The following is a 22,522-nucleotide window of genomic DNA, read 5'->3' as shown; positions in this document are numbered from 1 at the left end:
AAGAAACACAGTAGCAGTAAACCTGGTTGGTGTTTGATGAACTGTAAGAGTTCAGTTGTATTTGAGGTATATGGGGATGTGTTAGTAGAGATAAATAAATATAACAGTTACTAGTAGAACATAAATATTCCCTATGACCCACACATTCCACTTCTAGGTATATGAGGACCATCTGGAAAAAGTCCAGCCATTGTTAATATAACAAGAATGGTTTGCGAGACATTGTTGTAACCTGAGAGCCAAGGAGAGTGGACTGGAATGTGCATATGGGAACAATGATGACTTCACTGTACAAGTCAGTGGGAGTGGTAGATGTCAGTTGAGTGAGCATGTGTACTGTGTTGCCATCACATTCAAAATGACTGAATGAGTGAGTAGAGCAATGAATCTGTGTCAAATTTTGTGTTAAGCTTGAACATTCCTCTGCAGAAACTATTTGGATAATTCAGAAAGCTGCTGCTATGGACAACTGGTGATTGGAAGCTTCATCACAACAATGTGCCTGCTTATGCATCATATCCGTGCAGTTTTCTGGCAAAATATCAAATCACTCAGGTGACTCAGCTCCCCTACAGCCCAGATTTGGTGCCCTGTGACTTCTGGCTTTTCCCAAAACTAAAATCATCTTTGAAAGGGATGAAACTTCAAACTGTCGATGACATTCTGGAAAATACAATGGGGCAGCTGATGGCGACTAGGAGAACTGTGTGAGGTCCCAAGGTGCCTACTTTTAAGGGGACTGAGGCATCATTGTCCTATGTACAATATTTGTATCTTTCTCAATAAATGTCTATTTTTCAAAGTACATGTCTGGGTACTTTCTGGACAGACCACATATATATATGTGTACAACTGTATGTGTGTATATGTATATATTTATTGTGTGTTAACAATACACAGTTGATAGAAAAGGAATCTTGTTTCTTAAGTATATGAACAGATGCACAAACTCCCTTTTAATAGAAAATAGGACTCCTAGCATACTTTAGCGGGGGCCACACCATGGTGGCTGTGGCCACAAGGTTGACAAGGGGTCAACTGCATCTTGCTGTGGGACTCACTCTCAGGGACTGTGAGTGCTCTGCACAATCTTAGTCCACACCAAAGGTCAACACCAGGAGAAAACAGGCCTGTCTTGGCTCATGATGTAGAATTTCCTAAAATCCCTCAAAGGTTGACAAACCCCAAACAAGCAGCATCTGGCATCAGCATGCCCGTATCTCTTGCTAAGTAGCCCCATGCCTGGCACTAGTAGCAGTGAGCTCCAATTCACAGCTCAATCTCTCACAGGCACCTCCAAGCCCAGTACAAGTGGCCCCTGACTTTGGCCTGTCCAGAGCTCCTCCCACAGGGCCCCAGAAACAACACACTTAATGGCAAGCTTCGCACCAGACTAGGACATCACCTAACCACATCCACAAACAACACAGGCAAAGAGTAGTCTCCACAGGCACTGGAGCCCCGCTAAAGCAAATCCTGTTCCACAGGGTCACTTCCTGCACAACAGCTCCTCCACTGTAGTCATGACGAGTTCTCACAACAATCAATGTGGCGTCAATCCCTTCCATGATGTGCCAATAGCAATCAAGGCTCAACTACAATAGGAGAGCACACATAACCCACACTCCCGGGACACTCCCAGAGCACCAGCTCAAAAGGCCAGGGAGTCTGTGCCACGGGGGCCCACGGACACCCACTACATAAGGCCACTCCACCAAGAACGGGAGATATAGTAGCTCTATCTAATACGCAGAAAAAACACAGTGAACAGCCAAAATAAGGAGATAAAGAAACATATTCTAAATGAAAGAACAGAACAAAATTCCAGAAAAAGAACCAAACAAAATGGAAACAGGCAATCTACCAGATACATTGTTCAAAACACTAGTTATAAGGATGGTCAATGATCTCAGTCAGAACTTTAACAAATAAATAAGAAACATAAAAATAAAGATAGAAAAAATTAAAAAGAAGCAGTCATAAGTGAAAATACAATAGTTGAAAAGAACAAATATATTAGAGAGAATCAACAATAGATTAGATGAAGCAATGCAGCAAATCAGTGATTTGGAAGACAAAGTAGCAGGAAAAACCCAGTCAGAAAAACAGAAAGAAAACGGATTTGAAAATAGGAGGATAATTTAAGGGGCCTCTGGAAAAACATCAAGCATACCAACATTTACACGATAAGGGTACTAGAAAGAGACAAGAGAGAGAACAAAATTGAAAACCTATTTGAAGAAATAATGATGGAAAACTTCCCTAACTTGGTGAAGTAAACAGACAAGCCCAGGAAGTGCAGAGCTTTCCAAACAAGATGAACACAAAGAGGCCCACACCACACACATCATAATTAAAATGCTAAAGGTTGAAAACAGAGAATCTTAAAAGCAGCAAGAGAAAAGCAGTTTGTTACTTACCAGGAAGCTCCCATAAGACTGTCAACTCATTTGTCAATAGAAATTTGCAGGCCAGAAGGGACTCACATGAAATATTCAAATTGATGTAAGGCAAGGACCTACTACCAAGCTTACTCTACCCACTAAAGCTATCATTTAGAACTGGAGGACAGAATAAGAGCTTCCCAGAAAAAAACTAAAGGAGTTCATCAGCACTAAAATAATATTATAAGAAATGTTAGAGACTTAAGAAGATGAAAGAAAAAAAATTAATAAAATGGCAACAACTACATATCTATCAATAATTACTTTAAAAGTGAAATGTAAATGCTCTATTCAAAAGATATAGGATGGCTGAGTGGGTAAGAAAACAAGACCCTTACATATGCTGCCTACAAGAGACTCACTTCAGATCGAAAGACACACGAAGACTGAAAGTAAAGGGATGGAAAAAGTTCACAAAAATGGAAACAAAGAAACAAAAAGCTGGGGTAAAAATACATAATACCAGACAAAACACACTTTAAAATAAAAGCTATAACAAGAGAAACTTCTGGGTATTTATCCAAGAAACCCAAAACACTAAACTGAAAAGATACATGCATCCATACATTCATTGTAGCATTATTTACAATAGTTGAGATATTTTTTCCCGTTTTGCAATTTTTTATTGAATATATTGGGGTGACATTAGTTAATAACATTATATAGGTTTCAGGTATACAGTTCTATAATGCATCATCTGTACGTTGCACTGTGTGTCCATCACCTCAGGTTATGTCTCTTTCCATCACCATTTATCTCCTTTTTACCCTCCCCTGCCTCCCTCCATCCCCATTTCCCTCTGGTAATTTTCATTTTCTTAAGAGTCCTTACATCAGTAAAATAAATGTATACCTTGTCTTCCAGATATGAGAAGGTCTATAGAGAAAAAAGAAGACATACCAGGAGGCAGCTTGGGGCTGCCTGCTCTGCATCCTATTCATTACCTTGCTATCACTTCGGGGCTCCAAAGGGGATGGCAGGCACACCTGGATCATGAAGCATTTCAAGGAACCAACCTACTGCAACTTCTGCCACAACATACTGATGGGCGTTCGAAAGCAAGGCCTGTGCGGCACATGTGAGTGAACTTCCTTCAGGTCCCTTTCCCCCAGAACTATCTTGTTCTGCACATGGTTGAGTCATTCCAGAAAAAGTCTAGGTATTTCTGTTTCCTAGCTAGAGGGCCCTCCTACATTGTTCCCACAGCAGAAAATAAAGCAAGACCTCCATGCCCTATTTTTGTTCTACCCAAGTCAAATGGGTAAGTAGTGTCCCTTTGTTGGAGTCCCATCATGGGCCACAGACCTCCCGCCCCAAGAAAAAAAGCAATTGAGGCTCACACATAATGAAAAAGCATCTCATACCAATTTCAGTTGGGTTTTGCTAGTGAATATTTTGGGTGGTCAGAAGAACCTAGGTTTTAATTGATAAGCAACATAAAATATATATGTGTGTAAATGTAGTGGAAATTGAAACTATCCATTTGTTTCACTTTATAATCCATTTAGTGAAGGCAAATGGGAAGAGAGAAGAACCACGGAAGGGAAAAGTAGGAAGGGAGACTGAAAAGGAGACAGAAGAAAGAGATGAAGGAAGACAGGAGTGTTGTAGGAAATAGGGTGGATTTGAGGAGGAGGAAGAAAGGGGAGGGGCTGCAGTAAGAAGGCTTTTGGGTGCAGAGTCCTGCTAATCGCCCCACAATACAGACAGGTCTGAACCCACCAGAGACAGGGAAGCTGCTGCTGCAGGGTGGAACCTGGGGTGTGTTCCAAGTTATCAGAGCACTTCATCTAAACATGCACATGTGAGCTAGGCAGCTGGTGACCTCAGCCACAAAAGTCATCTTAACAGAGTTGGGCCAGTGCCCACCAAGAGCATCAGCAGGCTAAAGAATGGGTTTGTTAGTGTTTCCAGCACCCATGCAAATCCAGCACTCACCATTTCTTACAGACCCAGTCCCCTTCCTATTAGGTTCCAGGCCTGGGGTCCCCTGCTGATTGCATAGTAATTAGTAGTAGTAACAGAAACAATAATGATAAAAATTTGTGGAATAGCTATTGAAGCAACCTAAGTGTCCATTAATAGATGAATGGATAAAAATGAAGTGGTACATATATGTAATGGGATATTACTCAACCATAAAAAAAGAATAAAATATTTCCGTCTACAATACTATGGATAGACAGAACAGTATTGTTTTGAGTGAAGTAAGTCAGAGAACTACAAAGACCATGTGATTTCACTTCTATGTGTAATCTAGAAAACAAGATAAATGAGCAAACAAAAAAACAAAATCACAGACACAGAACATTGTGATGGTTGCTAGATGGGAGGGAGTTGGGGGGATAGGTAAAAAGGGGAAGGGATTAAGAAGTACAAATTGGTAGTTCCAAAAAAGTCAAAGGAATGTAAAGTACAGCATAGGGAATAATACAGTATTGTAATAACTGTGTGTAGGGTCAGATGGCTACTAACTGGAGTGACCACTTTCTAAGTAATATAAATGTCTAAGTGATGTACACTTAAAACTAATAGAATATTGTATGTCAACCGTAGCTAAAAAATAAAAAAATATTTTCTTAAAAAGGATATAATCCCAAATCAAGCACATGCTTGAGAATGCAAAGTGGTATAGCTGCTTTGGAAAATAGTTTGGCAGTTTCATATAAAGATAAACATTTTTACCATCTATGATCCAGCAAATCATGCTCCTACATATTCATTTACCCAATTGAGTTGGAAACTTATGTCCATCCAAAAACCTGCACATGAATGTTTAAAGCAGCTTTGTTAATAATTGCCAAAAACCAGAAACAACCAAGCTGCCTTTCAGTAGGCGAATAAATATTATGTTACATTCACACAATGAAGATTTATTCAATAATAATAAGAAATGAGCTATTAAGCCATGAAAATAAATTGTGCAGACCATACTGCTAAGTGAAAGAAGCTGGTGTGACATTCTGGAAAAGATAAAGTTATAAGGGCAGTATAAATATTGCTGGTTGCCAAAGGTTGGAGTGAGGCAGGAAGTGAGGGAGGGATACTAGGTAGTGCAAAGGGATTTTTCGGGCAGTTAAACTATTCTGTATGATATTGTAATGGTGATATATGACATTATACATTCATCAAAACCCAAAGAACTGTAAAATACCAAGAGTGAACCCTAATGTAAACTGTAAAACGTAATAATAATGTATCAATATTGTTCATTAATTGTGACAGATGTACCAAGCTAACATAGGTATACAAGAAAAGCTCTCTGCTTAATTTTTTGTTACCTGAAAGTGCTCTAAAAAATAAAGTTTATTAATTTGAAAAAAAGGGATGAAGATTCTTCAAACAGAAAAAACAGTTCAGATACTGCTAGTCAAAATGCCTACTACAACTTCCCTAAAAGCATCACTAGCAACAATGATGTCAGGAGGGATTTCCTCTAATATAATTTATATGCCAAGACCCATTATATATAATATGACAAAGAATCAAATGTGTTTACTATGTAATACCAGAAAATATTGCCAAGGCAACAGATAATCTGGATGGCCAGCTATAAGAAAATTAATTTGATCTTAAGAGGTGAATCAGAAATGATCCCATAATATATTCCAAAGAAATAGTATAATATTCCCAAAGTCAAGACAAGAGACAACTATCTTTTATCCTGAATTTTAACACCTGAAGTACCTGACACTTCCTCCTGTAAGGAACTGTCTCTGAGTTTGTTTTTTTACTCCAGGAACCAGGTGTCATATTGTAACAGGGGTCCCCAAATTCCCCACAGAATGTGGTTTTGGGAATGGGGGAAGGGGATAGTGCAACTTTTGGGGTACTTTGCATATCTATTGCTGGTAGCTAATTTCTTTTTTATGCAAATAGCTATGGCCGCTCCTCGGAACAAGGAGATGGAAGGGGCTGTGAACATAAAGTGATGGTGGAGAGCTAAAGGGGCCTGTGTGAGATTTCCCACAGGTGGCCACGACTGGTCACCATAACCACTGCATCACAGGCCATGGTTAGGATTTAAAGGAAAGGCAGCCACCACTGTGTGCTGGACCATGCAGTTTTGAAAGACTGCAGAGCGACCCCACCAATCCGCCATGAGGTCTGATGGGAAAAAGGGCTCTCGTCTGCCACGAGAGGAAGCACAATGAAAGAAGCATGTTAGAGGAGCATGATGGAGCAGCAGGCTGTAGCAGCCATGTGAAAATAAGTAGCTATGCAGTTTGCAGTCAGGATTTGGCCATGCGGCCTAGGCTAGTAGAAAGCAGGCTTCTTTGATCGTGCCTGCTCTAGCTGACTCCGAAGCCACCAAGGACTCCACCCTGCAGACCTGGACTGCTGGAACTCAGGGCATGTGCAGAGGACACTCTCTTAGGACTTGCGCCTTTCCTGGACCTCACCATGATCCAGTGTAATATGAGACATGGTTTTCTGGACTATTATATAGAAGCTGATGACATCATACCCCAGATCTTGAAGGAGAGGGCTGACAGATAAGGAATGGAGAACTAATGGGCTCCGTTTTGGTTTATAGCCTTTCGGGGAGCAAGGGAAGTGCTGGGTCTCATGGGACAACAGGACTCTGAGCTGAAGTGCTCTCAGCCCCCCCACCAGGTTGGAATATGGTAAATAAAGCCCTGTTTTGCTCAACACTAATTGTTGGATCTTACACAAAGGCAACTGACCCCCACTTTGCTCTGTAATAGTATCTCTGCAGGCAAGCTCTAACTTGGTCATGCATGGCAAAGAAATAAGTACCTAAGTAAAACAAAAAACGCCTGTTGTCAAGTTTATTGACCTCCAACCTGTAACTGTCATCAACTTTTGTTCAGTACCTGCTATTCCTACCACAGGTATTTGTTCACTTTTACATTTACACTGTATTGTAACTCTCTTAGTTTTCTGATCCACTTACTACTATAACTACCTTTACTGATTTAAGTCCTTACTGACATATCTAGAGTATTCCTTCAGTGTTTTAAAACATTTACTGAAGGCTTCAATTCAGATTCAGGATTTAGTGAGCTCTTTCACACTCATTTCATCCTCACAGCTACAGCTAATCTAAGAAGGAATTATTACCTCCACTTTATAAAGAAGTAAACATTCTCAGAGAAGTTAAATAATTTTTCTGAGTGCATCCAATCAAATCTAAATCTATGAACCAAGTTACTTGCATTTCCCATTCATCTTTATCTCTCCCTATCAAACTACAAAGAGACTCTGCTAGTTAGAATTAAAGATTTTACTCCACCTCTTGGAAGCTGTTTTTTAAACCCTACCTAAAGACCTGTCCTTTACACTCAAAGAACCCACCCGATTCTTCAAATCTCGCTCTAGAGGTTCTTCTATTCCCTGCTCCTTTCTATACATTCATCTATGTTATTACTGCCACATGCTAGCCATGGGGCCCTCAAGAATTCAGGAAAAATCTGCCTAAAGAATCTTGTTTTTCAGAGGGCAAGAAAGAAGAAAGTCTTGAGAGCACATGTGGTCTTGTTTCAGCCAATTGTTTTCCTTTTAAAAGACTATACACTGTAGCAACATCAATGTACTGTAATTAACCACTTAATAGATTATTTTATGCATTAGACTATATAAACAACATGAAGCCAGTGAACTGCCTGAAGTAACAATGACAACTGAAGACACTCTTAGAAACTCGAAGTAAATGAATATCTTCCCCATGCCACATTTATTATTTTTGCAGGGAAAAAAATCTTAACAGACTTAAATTTGATCATAAAAAGATGTGAAATGAAGGTGCTGCTATAAGCTATCTGAGCACATGTGAAAGTTAAAACCAGGATACACTTTTCATGCTACGTTTATTAAAAAAAGAAAAATTTACAATTCAAGCCATTGCTCTTGAATTTTCAACAGCAAAGTTAGCAAAGTAGCCTCTTATCTTGTAAGCAAATCATAATTGTCCACTAGACACTAAGTTTGCAAAATAATAAAATATGACTATTTTTTCTTAGTTCCCCAGGGAGGCAGTTCAAATAATGGCTAGGAGCAAAAGCTTTATGTGATCTTGATTCTTTCATTTTGTATCATCTGCAAAATGGGTTGAGGTATACCTACCTCATAAGATTGTTGAAAAAATGAAATAAGATCATAAAGTTCTTAATACAATAGTTTCTCACATAGTGAGTCTTCACAATGTTCCTTCTCTTCTTCATTATCATTCTTAAATCCTTAGTCTTTGTTTCCTCACCGATATTAAAATCCCTACCATTTAGGGTGGGTATGAGAACTAAGCACATTGCTTGGTGAGTAATAGGTACTTATGAAAGCCCATCGTTCCCATCTCTTTATAGAACTATATTTATAAAGCCATGGGTTGGGGGGAAAAAAGCACCATCTTTTTAAAAATTATGTATTTCCTTCTGGGAGGAGGGAGTGTGGAGAGGAGAGTGGGAAGAAAAAAATTTAATTATTATATAATACAGGCAGTCATTTAATCACATAATTAAATCATGACTTCAATGATTTAAGGTCATGATTTATTGTAATCATTAAGGTACAAGGTTAAACCTAGTTAAAAATAACACTCAGAGACGACTACATTGAGACATTTTAGAAGTGACTTCAAAAACAGTCTCATTATTTCACTGTCTTGTTGGAACCAAAACAACATTTTGAACTGGAGTTCAAAACATGAATTAATGGGGGTCAAACCCAAGGTGGTGGAGAAGTAAGTGGAAGGTACACTAACCTCCTCCCACGACCAAATTGGAATTACAATTAAATTATAGAAAAATAATTCTAAATGACCAACTGTACACTAATTGGAGAGAAGCTTTATAACCAAGAATATATGGAACAAAACACTTCACCCCAACATGACAAGCAGAGAGTGCAGAGGAGGCACGAGAAGGCTGGCTGGGCTACTACAGGTGTCAGCCAAAGTTCTGGAGGGATATTTCAGCAGCCAGAGTATTCCCTGAGAAGTGTGGGGTCTAAACCCCAGGATGGGATCCCTAGCCTACAGCACCAGAACTAGGGAAGGAACCCAAATGACATCCAGCTGTGTAAAGCAGCAGGGTTTCTGTACGCCAGGGAGAGATGGCTGGAGATGCAGAGAGCCTCTTTAAGGACCAATGTACAGAATTTTGTCTGTAGCCATTAACCAGTGCTCCGGCAGAGGGAGAAAAAAATGGACTAGAGACGTGTGACGGGAGTTAAGAGCTGGTGGCTATGGGGAGAGAGCTAAAGGACCAACTGCCTGGATCCCTGAGCTCAGTCATTCCCTACACTGCAGAAGCCATTTTCTTGGGAAGAGCACTCCACTCGATGCAGCATCAGGTTCAGTGGGGAGCAATAGCCCCCACCTTAAAAGAATCCCTCTCTGGGAGCTCTGGATTTTAGCTACTCTCTCCCAGGCTCAGGGCTGGTAAAAGTCGGCCTTGCTGCGCAGCTTGGTTCTTTCTGCACACAAACAGGCCCAGCAGAGGAAGCCACCAGCTGTGGATCACTGATAGCTCCAAAGATGTTGCCCAGGGACAGTCACAGGAAGCATCTGGCATAGTATTGCACCAGACTCTTTACGGATTTACCTAATACATAGAAACAAATAAATACAAAGAAGCAGCTACCTAATACATAGAAACAAATAAATACAAAGAAACAGCTAAAATGGGAGGACAAAAAAACAGGATGCAAAAAACAAAACAAAAAAAAAAAAGAATTCTCCAGAAGAAATAAATGAAATGGAGGCAAGCAATTTATCAGATAGTTTAGAGAAATGATTATAAGGACACTCAACATCATGAAAAAAAGACATGAATATCATAAAAAAGGACCAGTCAGAAATAAAGAATGCATTATCCAGAATAAATAATGCACTGGAAGGAATACACAGTAGGTTAGATGAAGCAAAAGGACTGAACCAGTGATTTGGAAGACAAGGTAGAAAAAAACACCCAAGCAGAGCAGCAAATAGAAAAAGACTTTTTTTTAAAAATGAGGAGAGCTTAAGAAACATCTGGGACAACATGAAATAAAAACATCTGCATCATCAGAATACAAGAAGGAGATAAGAGTGAGCATGGGATTGAGAACCTATATGAAGAATAATGAGTGAAAATTTCCCTTATCTGGTGAAGGAAAAGCACACAAGTCCAGGAAAAACAGAGAGTCTCAAACAAGATGGACCAAAAGAAGCCTCCACTAACACACATCATAATTTAAATGGCAAAGCTTAAAGATAAGGAGAGAATCATAAGAGCCATAAGAGAAAAGCAGTTAGTTACCTAAAAAGGAGCTCCAATTAAGACTTTCATCTGATTTCTCAACAGAAACATTTCAGGCAAGAAGTGATTGGCATGAAATATTAAAGGCGCTGAAAAGCAAGGACATACAACCAAGGCTATGTCACCCAGCAAGGCTACCACTTAAAACAGAAGGAGAAATAAGGAGCTTCTTAGACAAGAAAAACCTAAAGAAGTATGTTAACACTAAACCAGTACTGCAATAATGTTAAAGGGCTTGCTTTAAGAGAAAAAACAAAAAACAGAAAAAGTTAAAAAATAAAATGGCAATAAACAGGTATCTATCAATAATCACCTTAAGTATAAATGGCTTAAAGGCCCCAACTGCTACAGAGTGGGGGTCTCCAAAAATCCCCAGAGCCTGCAGATTGGGGGATGGGGAAAGGGGAACAGCTTTCAAGATGCCTTTGCATGACTATGGCTAGTAGCAAAGTGTCTCAGTTATGCAAATGGCTTTGGTTTTTCCAAGGCCCCAAGAAGATGGGAGGGACTTTGACCATGGAATAGTGCAGAAAGAGCATACAGAGCCTGCACCAGGGTCTGTGAATGGTCAGAACTGGTTACCACACCCATTGCTTCAGAGGATGCACTTGGGTTTAAAAATAGGCAGCAGACATTTTTGCAAGGGAACACCCATGCAGCTTTGAAAAGGCAAAGGGAGAATCACGCATGATCCAGTGCAACATGGCACATGTTTTCCTGGACTGTTACACAGAGGCTGATGACATCGTACCCCAGATCCTTAAGGAGACGGCTAACAGATGAAGGATGGGGAACTTCTGGGCATGTTTTTGGCTTCTAGCCTTTTGGGGAGCAAGGGAAGTGCTGGGTCCCGTGGGAGAACAGGGCTCTGAGCTGAAGTGCTCACTATCCTCTCCAGGTTGGAATATTGTAAATAAAGACCTGTTTTCCTCAACACTAGTTGTTGGGTTTTACACCAAGGCGCCACATGAGAGAATCCCCTTTTGCTCTGTAACACAACCAAAAGACAGAGGGGGATGAACTGATTACAAAACAAGATCCATATATACTAGTGGAGACTCCCCCAGGAAAGCGGAATAATCTTCAGAAAGGCAGGACCTTTGTAGTACATGCTTCCCCTACTAAGTGAGTGTTCTAGGAACCCATCCGTATCAGTGTACCAGCTGTCACTATTGTGAGAAGTTGCATTGGGCTTCAGTGGATTCTTTTTTTTGAAAACTCTTAAACTATGTTTGCCCATTTAATGATGGGTAATTTACAAGCACACCTGCCCACCTCCATTCCCCAAGCTCCATATTCACCCAATCTTGCCCAGAGACAGGTTGTTTTTGTTTCCCCCAATGAAAAAAGTCCTCAAAGGGAAACATATTGCTGATGAGGAAGAGCTGAAACAAAAAACTTCAGAAGCACTAAAAGGCATCAAAACTGATGAGTTAAAAACCTGTTGTGTGAGCAGGGGTAAAAAATCTCAACAGATGTATTGCAACAAATAGAGAGTACGTTGAAAATGACTGAGGTTTAAGCTTGAAAGAATACACAATTTTTTATAAGTAAATTCCATTTTTGGGGGTACCTCTGTTACAAAAACAGGGGAGTCCAAAAATCCCCAGAGTTTGCGGCTGGGGGATGGGGAGAAGGAAGCAGCTTTCAGAATGCCTCCACATGCCTGAGGCTGGTGGCTAGTCTCTTTCTTATGCAAAAATGGCTTGGATGCTTCCAAGGCCTCAGGTAGATGGGGGAGGGGCCTTGAACCGGGGGATAGTATGGAAAAAGCAAACAGAGCCTAATAAGGTTCTGTGAATGGTCAGAACTGTTTGCAACACCCACTGCATCAGAGGACGCAGTCAGGGATATATAAGCAGTTGCGGACATTTTAGCTCTCTCGCTCTCTCGTGTGCTCCCTCCACGTGGCTTGGAGGAGGGGGCCTCCAGGCTGCTTTAAGAAGAGGCTCTCGCCATGCAGTTTTGAGAAGGAGAGGAGATCCATGCGGTTTGCAGGAAGAAGGCTGTTTACAAGGAGGCTGAGAATCCAGGAGGTTCTGCATTGAGAGCTGGAGGGCACCACAGCAAGGAAAGGACCTTCCCAATTAGAATTGGGTGATTGGCAGCTGCTGGTAAAGCTGAACTGTGTTTGAAAAGTAGGGAAATGGTTTCTCTAACTTTTATAAAACTAGCCTGGTTTGGTAGGGGGGTGGCAAGGATATGTGTTTATGGGTGTTTTAAAGAACATAACACTTAACAGCAGAAATCCGCAAATAATCTAAATCTATATAACTGTTAAATAAACAATTCTTTTCCTTTTCACTAAACTCTGGTATTGAGAGTTATAATTCTGGTGGCGGGCAGTCGGGCCCCTAACTAAAGAGCCCATGGGTTTGTTTTCAATTGGAGCAGCCCAGGGGTTCTGTAACACCTCCTTGTATGCTATCTCCAAGCGACCAACCACAGATCAAAAGATAAACACAGACTAAAAGTAAAGGAATGGAAAAAGATATTTCATGTAAATGAAAAGGGAAAAAAAAGCTCGGTAGCAACACTAATATCCAACAAAATAGACTTTAAAACCAAGGCTATAGCAAGGGATGAAGGACACTAGGTAATGATAAAGAACAATCCAACAAGAGCATATAACCCTAGTGAACATTTATGTACCCAACATAGGAGCACCTAATCATGAGAAGCATATTTTGATGGACATAAAGGGAAAGACTGACAGAAATGCAGTCACAGCAGGGAATTTTAAAACCCCACTAACTTAAATGCATAGGTCTTCCAGATCAAAAATCACATTTAGATCAAATGGATTTAACTAATTATATTCAGAGCATTTCAACCCAAAGCAGCAGAATATATTCTACATACTTTTCAAGTGCATGGAATGATTTCCAGGATTAAAACAGCATAAGCGGGGGAGGGAAATTGAAACGGGGTACAGTGTCAGGGACGGATCCCCAAAGTTGCCACAGCCCATGCTTTGGGGGATGGGGCAAGGAGAAAATACAGCTTTTAAGATATTTTGCATATCTATGGCAAGCTGATAGCTAGATAATAGCTGTGCTACTGCCCCAGGGAAAAAGGTGTACACAACTTTAAGGATCTGAAAAAGAAGGGCGGCAGCCTTCAGAGAAGGAGCATGACAGAAGGGCGCCATGATGATAAGAGCACGTTGTAGCAGCTGTGTGAGAAGGAGAAGCAGCTATGCAGTTTGTAATAAGGATTCGGCCTTGCAGCCTGGGCTAGTGAGAAAGCAGGCACACTGCTGCTTTGATCCTGCCTGCTCTAGCTGACTCTGAAGCCAAGGACTCCACCTTGCAGACCTGGACTCTTGGAACTCGGGACACGCACAGAGGACACTCTCTTAGGACTTGTGCCTTTCCTGGACTTCACCATGATCCAGTATAACATGGCACATGCTCTTCTGAACTGTTATATGGAGGCTAAAGACAACATATGCCAGATCCTGAAGAAGAGAGATGAAAAATAAGGAATGGGGAACTACTGGGTTTGGTTTTGGTTTATAGCCTTTTGGGGAGCAAGGGAAGTGCTGGGTCTCTTGGGAGAACAAGGCTCCAAGCTGAAGGGCTCCCAGCCCACCCAAGGTTGGAATATTGTAAATAAAGACCTATTTTTCTCAACACTAATTGTTGGGTCACACACCAAGGCACCACGAAAATGGGCCCCAGGAAAATGGGCCCCAGTTTGCTCGATAACAGGATTGACCACGTTATGACACAAAACAAGTCTCAATAAATTTAAGAAGACTGAAATCATATCAACCATCTTCTCTCACCACAATGTTATAAAACTAGAAATCAATCACAAGAAGAAAATTGAAAAATTCACAAAGACATGGAAGCTAAATAACATGTTATTAAACAATAAATGGTCAACAAAGAGATCGAGGAAGAAATCAATAGACACCTTGAAACAAATTAAAATGAGAATACAACCCAAAATCTGTGGGACACAGGGAAAGCATTCTTAAGAGGGAAATTCATAGCATTACAGGCCTATATCAAGAAACAAGAAAAAGCTCAAATAAACAATCTAACTTTACTTTTAAAGTAACTTGAAAATGAATAACAAACAAACCCCAAAGTGAGTAGAAAAAAAGAAATAAAGATCAGAACACAAATAAGCCAAATAAGAGTCTAAAAAAAATGGTACAAAAAAAAAAAAAAAATCAATGAATCCAAGAGCTAGTTCTTTTAAAAGATAAACAAGATTGACAATCCATTAACCAGAATGAAATCAAGAAAAAGGAAATAGGACGCAAATAGGTAAAATCAGAAATGAATGAGGAGAATTAATGACTGACATCAAAGAAATACAAAAAATTGTAAGAGCATATACAACCAACTACATGTCAACAAATTCAACAACCTGGATGAAATGGATAAATTCATAGACACATACAATCTTCTAAAACTTATTAGGAAGAACCCAAGAATCTGTATAGATAAATTACACCTAGAAAAATTAAAGTAGTAATCAAAAAACTCCCAACAAACAAAAGTGGTTTCACAGGGGATTTTACCTAATATTCTGAGAAAAACCAACACCTCATCTTCTCAAACTATTTCAAAAAATTTAAGAGAAGGGAAGACTTCTAAGCTCATTTTATGAGGCCAGCATCATCCTAATTCCAAAACCAGAAAAAGACATTACAAAAAATGAAAATATTAGGCCAATATCCCTGATGAACATGGATGCTAAAATCCTAAATAATATATTAGTAAATTGAATAAAGCAACACTTCAAAAAGATCATACATTATCATCAAGTGGTATTTATTCTGGGTATGCAAAATTGGTACATTTGCTAATCAATAAATCTGATATACCATACACAAAATGAGGGATAAAAACCACATGATCATATAAATGGATGCAGAAAAAGCACTTGATAAAATCAAGCCACCATTTATGATAAAAATTCTCAGCAAAGTAGGAATAGAGGGAACATATCTAAACATAATAAAGGCCATAAGTGACAAACTGTCTGCTAACATCATACTCACTGGGGAAAAACTACAAGCATGCCCCTAAAAACCAGGAACAAATAAGGGATGTCCATTTCCACCTCGCCCAGTCAACACAGTAATGGAAATCTTAGCCACAGCAATAGGACAAGAAAAAGAAATAAAAGGCATCCAGGACTCCCAGTCAAGATGGAGACAGGGCAGACATGATTCGCCTCCTCTAGCAATCTTAAGAATGTTCACAACTAACCTCAAAACAAAAAACACCCAGAAGTGCCAGAAAATGGAACTGTATGGAAGTCTGACAACCAAGGATTTAAAGAAGCCATGTTCATCCAGATGGGTCGAGGGGTGGAGACGGTGAGCCAGGGCAGCAAGGATGTGGTGTAGTGGTAGCAAGGTGTTGGTGGCAGCGACGAGGGGAACACACAGTCCCACATTCATGTGTGGTGGATAAAAATCGGGAGGGACACCTTGGGAGTGAGCAATCCCAGCCCCAGGTCAGATCATGCAGCCTAGGATTCAGGTTCTGAAAAATAAAGCCTCATAACTTCTGGCTGTAAAAACCAGGGGGAATTGGGACAGTGAAGATATTCAGGAGAGTCCGTTTAAAGGGCCCGCATGGCCCTAGAATGTAAGCAAACCCATCCATTCTGGAAACCACCACTAGGCCAACAGCTAGAAGGGTGCCAGTCGCATGCGGGTAGGGGCTAAAGTGACTGGAAACATGGTGAGTGCCAAGCAAGCCTCCAGTAGCCAGGCAGTGGCACTGTCCCCTCTCCAACCCCTCCCCCACATGCCGAGCCACTAAGTGGTGAATCGGGTTGCCCCACCATGGTGAATACCTAAGGCTCTCCCCATACAACTTAACAGGTGTGCTAAGACAGGGAGTCAAAGCAGCTCTACCTAATACACAGAAACAAACACAGGGAGGCTGCCAAATTGAGGAGATAAAGAAATACGACACAAATGAAAGAACAGAACAAAACCCCAGAATAAGAACTAAACAAAATGAAGATAGCCAACCTATCAGATGCAGAGTTAAAAACACTGGTGATAAGGATGCTCAAAGAACTCACTGAGTATGGCAAAAGTACAAGAGAAGAAATGAAGGCTACACTAAGTGAAGTAAAGAAAAATCCACAGAGAACCACCAGTGAAGGGAAGGAAGCCAAGATTCAAATCAACAGTTTCGAACAGAAGGAAGAAATAAAAAGTAAACTGAAACAGAAATAAGAAACAAGATTTCATATAAAATGGGGAGAATAAGAAGACTCTGAGACATCTCTAAAAGTGCCAACACCAATTCATGGGATGCCATAAGGAGAAAAGGAAAACTTATTTGAAAAAATAACAAAAGAAAACTTCCCTAATTTGGTGAAGGAAATAAGACATACAAGTCCAGGAAGCACAAGTTCGACCCAAAGAGGACCACACCAAGACACACAATAATAAAAATGCTAAAGGTTCAAGACAAAGAGAGAATCTTAAAAGCAGCAAGAGAAGGTGTTAACTACAAAGGAGTTCTTATAAGACTCTCAGCTGATTTCTCAAAAGAAACTTTGCAGGCAAGAAGGGACTGGCAAGAAGTATTCAAAGTGATGAAAAGCAAGAACTTATAACCAAGATTACTCTATTCAGCAAAGCTATCATGTAGAATGGAAGGGCAAATTAGAGTGTTTCCCAGACAAGGTAAAGCTAAAGGAGTTCATCATCACCAAGCCATTATTAAATGAAATGTTAAAGGAACTTACTTCAGAAAAAGAAGATCCAAACTATGAACAGTAAAATGACAACAACCTTACAACTCAACAACTGAATCTAAAAAATAAAAACAAAACAATTTAAGCAAACAACTAAAACAGAAACAGAATCATACATATAGAGATCATGTAGAGGTTTATCAGCAGGGAGTAGGAAGGGGGAGAACAGGGGAAAAGGCGCAGGGATTAAGTAGATAATTGGTAGGTATAAAATAGAAAAGGGGATGTTAAGAATAGCATAGGAAATGGAGAAGCCAAAGAACTTATATGCATGACCCATGGGTATAAACTAAGGGGGCAATTGCTGGAGGGAAGGTGCGGGTACCGGGAGGAGTGGGGCAAAGGGGAAAAATTGAGGCAACTGTAAGAGCATAATCAATAAAATATACTTTAAAAAAGGCATCCAAACTGGAAAGGAAGAAGTAAAACTGTCTTTTTTTGTAATGACATGATATTGTACATGACTACCCTAGAGATTCCACCATGAAACTGCTAGAATTGATATATGAATTAAACAATGTAACAGGATACAAAATTAATATCCATAAATCAGTTGCATTTGTATATGCTAATGAACTGTCACAAAGAGAAAATAAGAATTCCATTCATGACTGCTCCAAAAAGAATAAAATACCGAGGCATAGATCTAACCAAAGATGTAAAAGAATTGTACTCAGAAAATTATAAGACACTGAAGAAAAAAACTGAAGAAGATATAAATAAGTGGAAACACATACTATAATCATGGACAGGAAAACTTAACATCACTAAAATGTCCATGCTTCCCCAAGTAATCTATAGATTCAACATAATTCCTATCAAGATTCCAATGATGTATTTCACAGCACTAGAACAAGTATTTCAAAAATTTCTATGTATGAAACACAATAGGCCCTGCAAGCAACAGCTACTGTGAGAAAAGAGAATCAAGTTGGAGGAATCATGCTACCTAATATTAAACTATACTATAAGGTTATAGTAATCAAAACAGCATGGGAAGGAGAATGCCATTTGGGATTTTGCTATGTTGGGATTTAAGAGTGCTGAGCCAGCACTACATGCCTGGGGGCGTTATTTGGCCTTTGATCCTTGTTTGGCAAGATAGCTTTAAATGTTCTTATGCCTACCATATAATCATAAGGCGGTGGTTCTCAATGGGAGGATGGGAGCAGGAGGGATTTTGCCGCCTTAGAGACTTTGGCAATGTCCAAAGTAATTTTTGATTGTTGTACATGGGGAAGGGATACTATCTTTTCATGGGTGGAAGCCAAGATGATGCTAAATATTCCTAGACTCCACAGGATAGCACCCCACAACAATGAATGTCTGGGCTGAAATGTCAATCACACCAATGTAGGCAAAGTAAGATTAAGGTTTTACAATCCTTGGACAATTTGAGGACAAAGAAGGCATGGATATTTAAATTCAAGGATCATCCTTTAATCTTCTTTTAGCACCATTATCTTTAAAATCCCATGTCTCCCCCAAACAACTTGATGATGATAAAATAGCAGTACTAAATATTAATTAGATTGCACTATATTTTATAAGCAATATAAAATATATAAATTATATTTTCCCAATTTACAGAAGAAGAAACTGATGCTTAGAGAGGTTTGGTAATATCCCTGAGGTCACACTGCTATTAAATGTAAGACTGGCTGCATGAGTATTTAGCCTGTATAATGGCAGAGGCCCCATGCTCAGAGGGCCCCAAAATGCTATCTCACAATTGTCTTGTTTATTAATTATTTTATTGATAAACTTGTGTTTTGTAATTGAAACCCAGTGGGATAACAGAGTATAGGTATGAGCAGAGAAGATTCGTATAGCAGAGGAATCTTCCGTTCCTTGCTGCTCAATTCACATGTGGTATATGCGCTCATCATGTTCCATGAGTGTAGGGTTCCAGCCAACTGACCCAGAACACATGGGGAAAAAAAAAAACAGCATCGTACTGGCATAGAAACAGACACATAAGATCAATGGAACAGAAAGAGAGCCCAGAAATAAACCCACAAGTCATAGAAGAAAACATAGGACACAACATCTCGGACTTTGCTCATAGTAATATTTTATTGGATATATCTCTCCAGACAAGGGAAACAAAAGAAAAAATAAACAAATGGAACTACATAAAACTAAAGTTTTGCATCAACAAAATAAAAAGACAATCCATGGAATGGGAGAACATATTTGCCAATACAATTAATAAGGGGTTAATACCCAAAATTTATAAAGAACTATAAAACTCAACACTAATAAAACCAAACACCTCAATTAGTATATTGCCAAAGGATCTCAGCAGAAGACACTTCTCCAAAGAGGACATACATATGGCCAACAGACATAAGGAAAGATGCTCAACATCACTAATCATCAGAGAAATGCAAATGAAAACCACAATGAAATATCACCTCACATTCGTCAGAATGGCTATCATCAATAAATCAATAAACAACAAGTGCTGGAGAGGATGTGAAGAAAGGGGAACCCTTTTTCACTGTGGGTGGGAAGGAAGATTGGTGTGCATCCACGGTGTAAAGCAGTATGGAAATACCTCAAAAAATTAAAAATAGAACTGCCTTTTGACCCAATGATCCCAACTTCTGGAAATTAATCCAAAGGGACCCAAAATGGTAATCTGAGTAAACATAAACACCTCTATGTTCATGCAGCATTATTTATACAATCACCAAGATATGGAAGCAGCCCAGGTGTCCATCAATAGATATGTGGATAAAAAACAAAAAAACAAAAAAAACCATGGGACATTTACACAACAGAATACTATTTGGTTGGAAAAAAGAAAATTTTACCCTTTGTGAAACCATGGATAGACCTAGAGAACATTATGCTAAGTGAAATAAGGCAGTTAGGGAAAGACAAATACCATATGATTTCACTCATATGTGGAATCTAATGAATAAACTGAACTAACAGGAAAAATAGAGACAGATTCATAAATAGAGCAAGCTCACAGTTATTGATGGGGGGAGTTTATCGGTGGAGAGCTCAATCAAAAAGGACTCATGGACATGGACAACATTGCAGTGACTGTTGGAGGGGAAGGGAGGTATAAGGGGGATAAATGGTAATGGAAAAAATACCATTAAAAATTAAAACATGAATTAATGGGAACCCACTAATGTGAAGTTTGTTTAAAATTTTGCATCCTTTTGAAAGAAATACATGAGTAGTAGACATAAAGAAATAAACATTGGTTTCCTTACCTGTTGCGTTCCATCTGCACTTACAATAGGGGCAGATAGAAGAGAAATATCACTAGTTAAAATCTGAGATGTATCCAGTAGTGGTGGATGTTCTGCCATTATCAATAAGACATTAATGTACTGGATAACTCTCCAATTCTGAAAAACAAAAATATACAGCAATGTGTATATATCCTTAAAAATATATTAAAATATAATACACTCAAGATTTGTCTTATTCTTTTTTAATTTTGAGAGCATGTTTTAAATCTGGGGACAGCGAAACAAAGGAAGGGATTAATGTAGAAGAAGCAACAGAAGTGAGTCTAGGTGATACTCTGCTTTGGTTCTCTACAAATTTATAGGAAAGAAGTGAGCCAAGCAAGGCTGCTGCTGCTCACTGAAAAGTCTAAGATAGAAGAAGCAACAAAAAAGAGCTTAGGCTTTGGCTCTCTGGAAATGTTATAAGAAGCAAGTGAGCCATAGCAGGCTAGTGTTAGTTCACTGAAATGTCAGTGAAAATGGAGACAGGTACAGGAGGTTAAGTTCAGGATGAGGTGCTGCTGTCTATTGCTCTCCTGGCTGCAAGTCTTGTGGGAATCCTTAGTATTTAGGAGAGAAAAGTAAAGATGCATGCCTGAAAGGGAAGAAAGGCGCAGGTGTGCTCCAGAGAGAGGCCCAAGATTTGTCTTATTCCTTAACCTAAAGAGATATTCTTATCAAAGTAATTTTTTTTAATATCCTATTGACTACATTTTAGTCAACAGAGCATTTATGGGAATACATTTCTTCCAACTTAACCAACTGTCTGTCAACGTAGACAATAAACTAAGATATAATAAAGCCAGTATGATCCACAGCTTCTATTTAAATTGTTTCTATATCCCTTTGATCTCTATACAGTATTTATTTAACTGCCATCATTTTTTAGTTTAAACACTGGGATAGATACTAAATTGCAATGACTGAATGAGCAATCCTATCACTGATTTTCTTCTTTGAGGAGAGAAGGTGACATTAAGACCAAATCCACCTTTATCATCCTATCAGTCTCCAGGAACTACACCAGAATTATGATTTTTCACTGACCCTTCAAACAGATCAGAATGTTAGAAAAATTCATTCAGGATTAGAATAAGACTCTTCGAGTTTTATGTCTGACACTTGCCTTCTACCATTTATAGTTTTATTTTTCTTTTCTAAGTGACACTTTATAATAAACCAAATCATTTCAGTGATGAAAGCACATACATTTACAATAGAAACACTTAACTGTAAACAGAGCATCACTGATATAAAAAGTAACGGATATGACATAAGCAATATTAGTCTATCACATACAACACCAACCAATAAAACATCAGCCAATTACATGTCAGGATGAGCACAATTGAGCTCAATCATAAATTTTCTTGAATATACACTGAAAGGCAAAATAAAAAATTTTGGATGCTTGCAGCATTCTATAATTCAGTAGTGTTAAAATGTTTAACTTTTATAAGACATTAAAGTCTTGAGTCTTTGCAGAAATGCTTGTACAAGTTGATTTAACCTAAAAACAATTTTCTATTTAGATATATAAAAACTGCTGCAAGATTTTTAAAAATATTCAATATAGGTATCTACTTCAAGATTTTATACATAAAACTATAGTACAAAACATTATCAAAAACTGTATGCAATGTAAACATAACAAGATACATATTTATATAAACATCTATTGTATATACTCATATATGGATATATATATATATATATGGGATATGCAAATCTAACTTATGGTTTAATCTGTATTGCTCTATTTCTTAAAGTTCAATAAAATCACTGAGCACTTTAAATCATGTCAGATAATTTCACTCTGTGA

At 38.9% G+C, this 22,522-nt stretch overlaps 1 protein-coding gene across 2 annotated transcripts in view; it reads right to left on the bottom strand.

Moving 5' to 3' along the window:
* Positions 1-22,522, bottom strand: part of FNDC3A (fibronectin type III domain containing 3A) — a 244,613-nt gene that overhangs the window by 183,495 nt on the left and 38,596 nt on the right. For both annotated transcript variants that reach the window (XM_090258101.1, XM_090258102.1), the window contains exon 2: positions 20,680-20,817. In XM_090258101.1, the coding sequence (XP_090114227.1) occupies positions 20,680-20,778 (99 nt within the window). In that variant the 5' untranslated portion in view covers positions 20,779-20,817. The remainder of the gene's footprint in view (positions 1-20,679; positions 20,818-22,522) is intronic.

The sequence above is a fragment of the Furipterus horrens genome, unplaced genomic scaffold, assembly GCF_987537825.1.
Source record: "Furipterus horrens unplaced genomic scaffold, mFurHor1.1.pri manual_scaffold_12, whole genome shotgun sequence".
In the NCBI taxonomy this organism is placed as follows: Eukaryota; Metazoa; Chordata; class Mammalia; order Chiroptera; family Furipteridae; genus Furipterus; species Furipterus horrens.
This window is presented reverse-complemented; position numbering and strand designations above follow the sequence as displayed.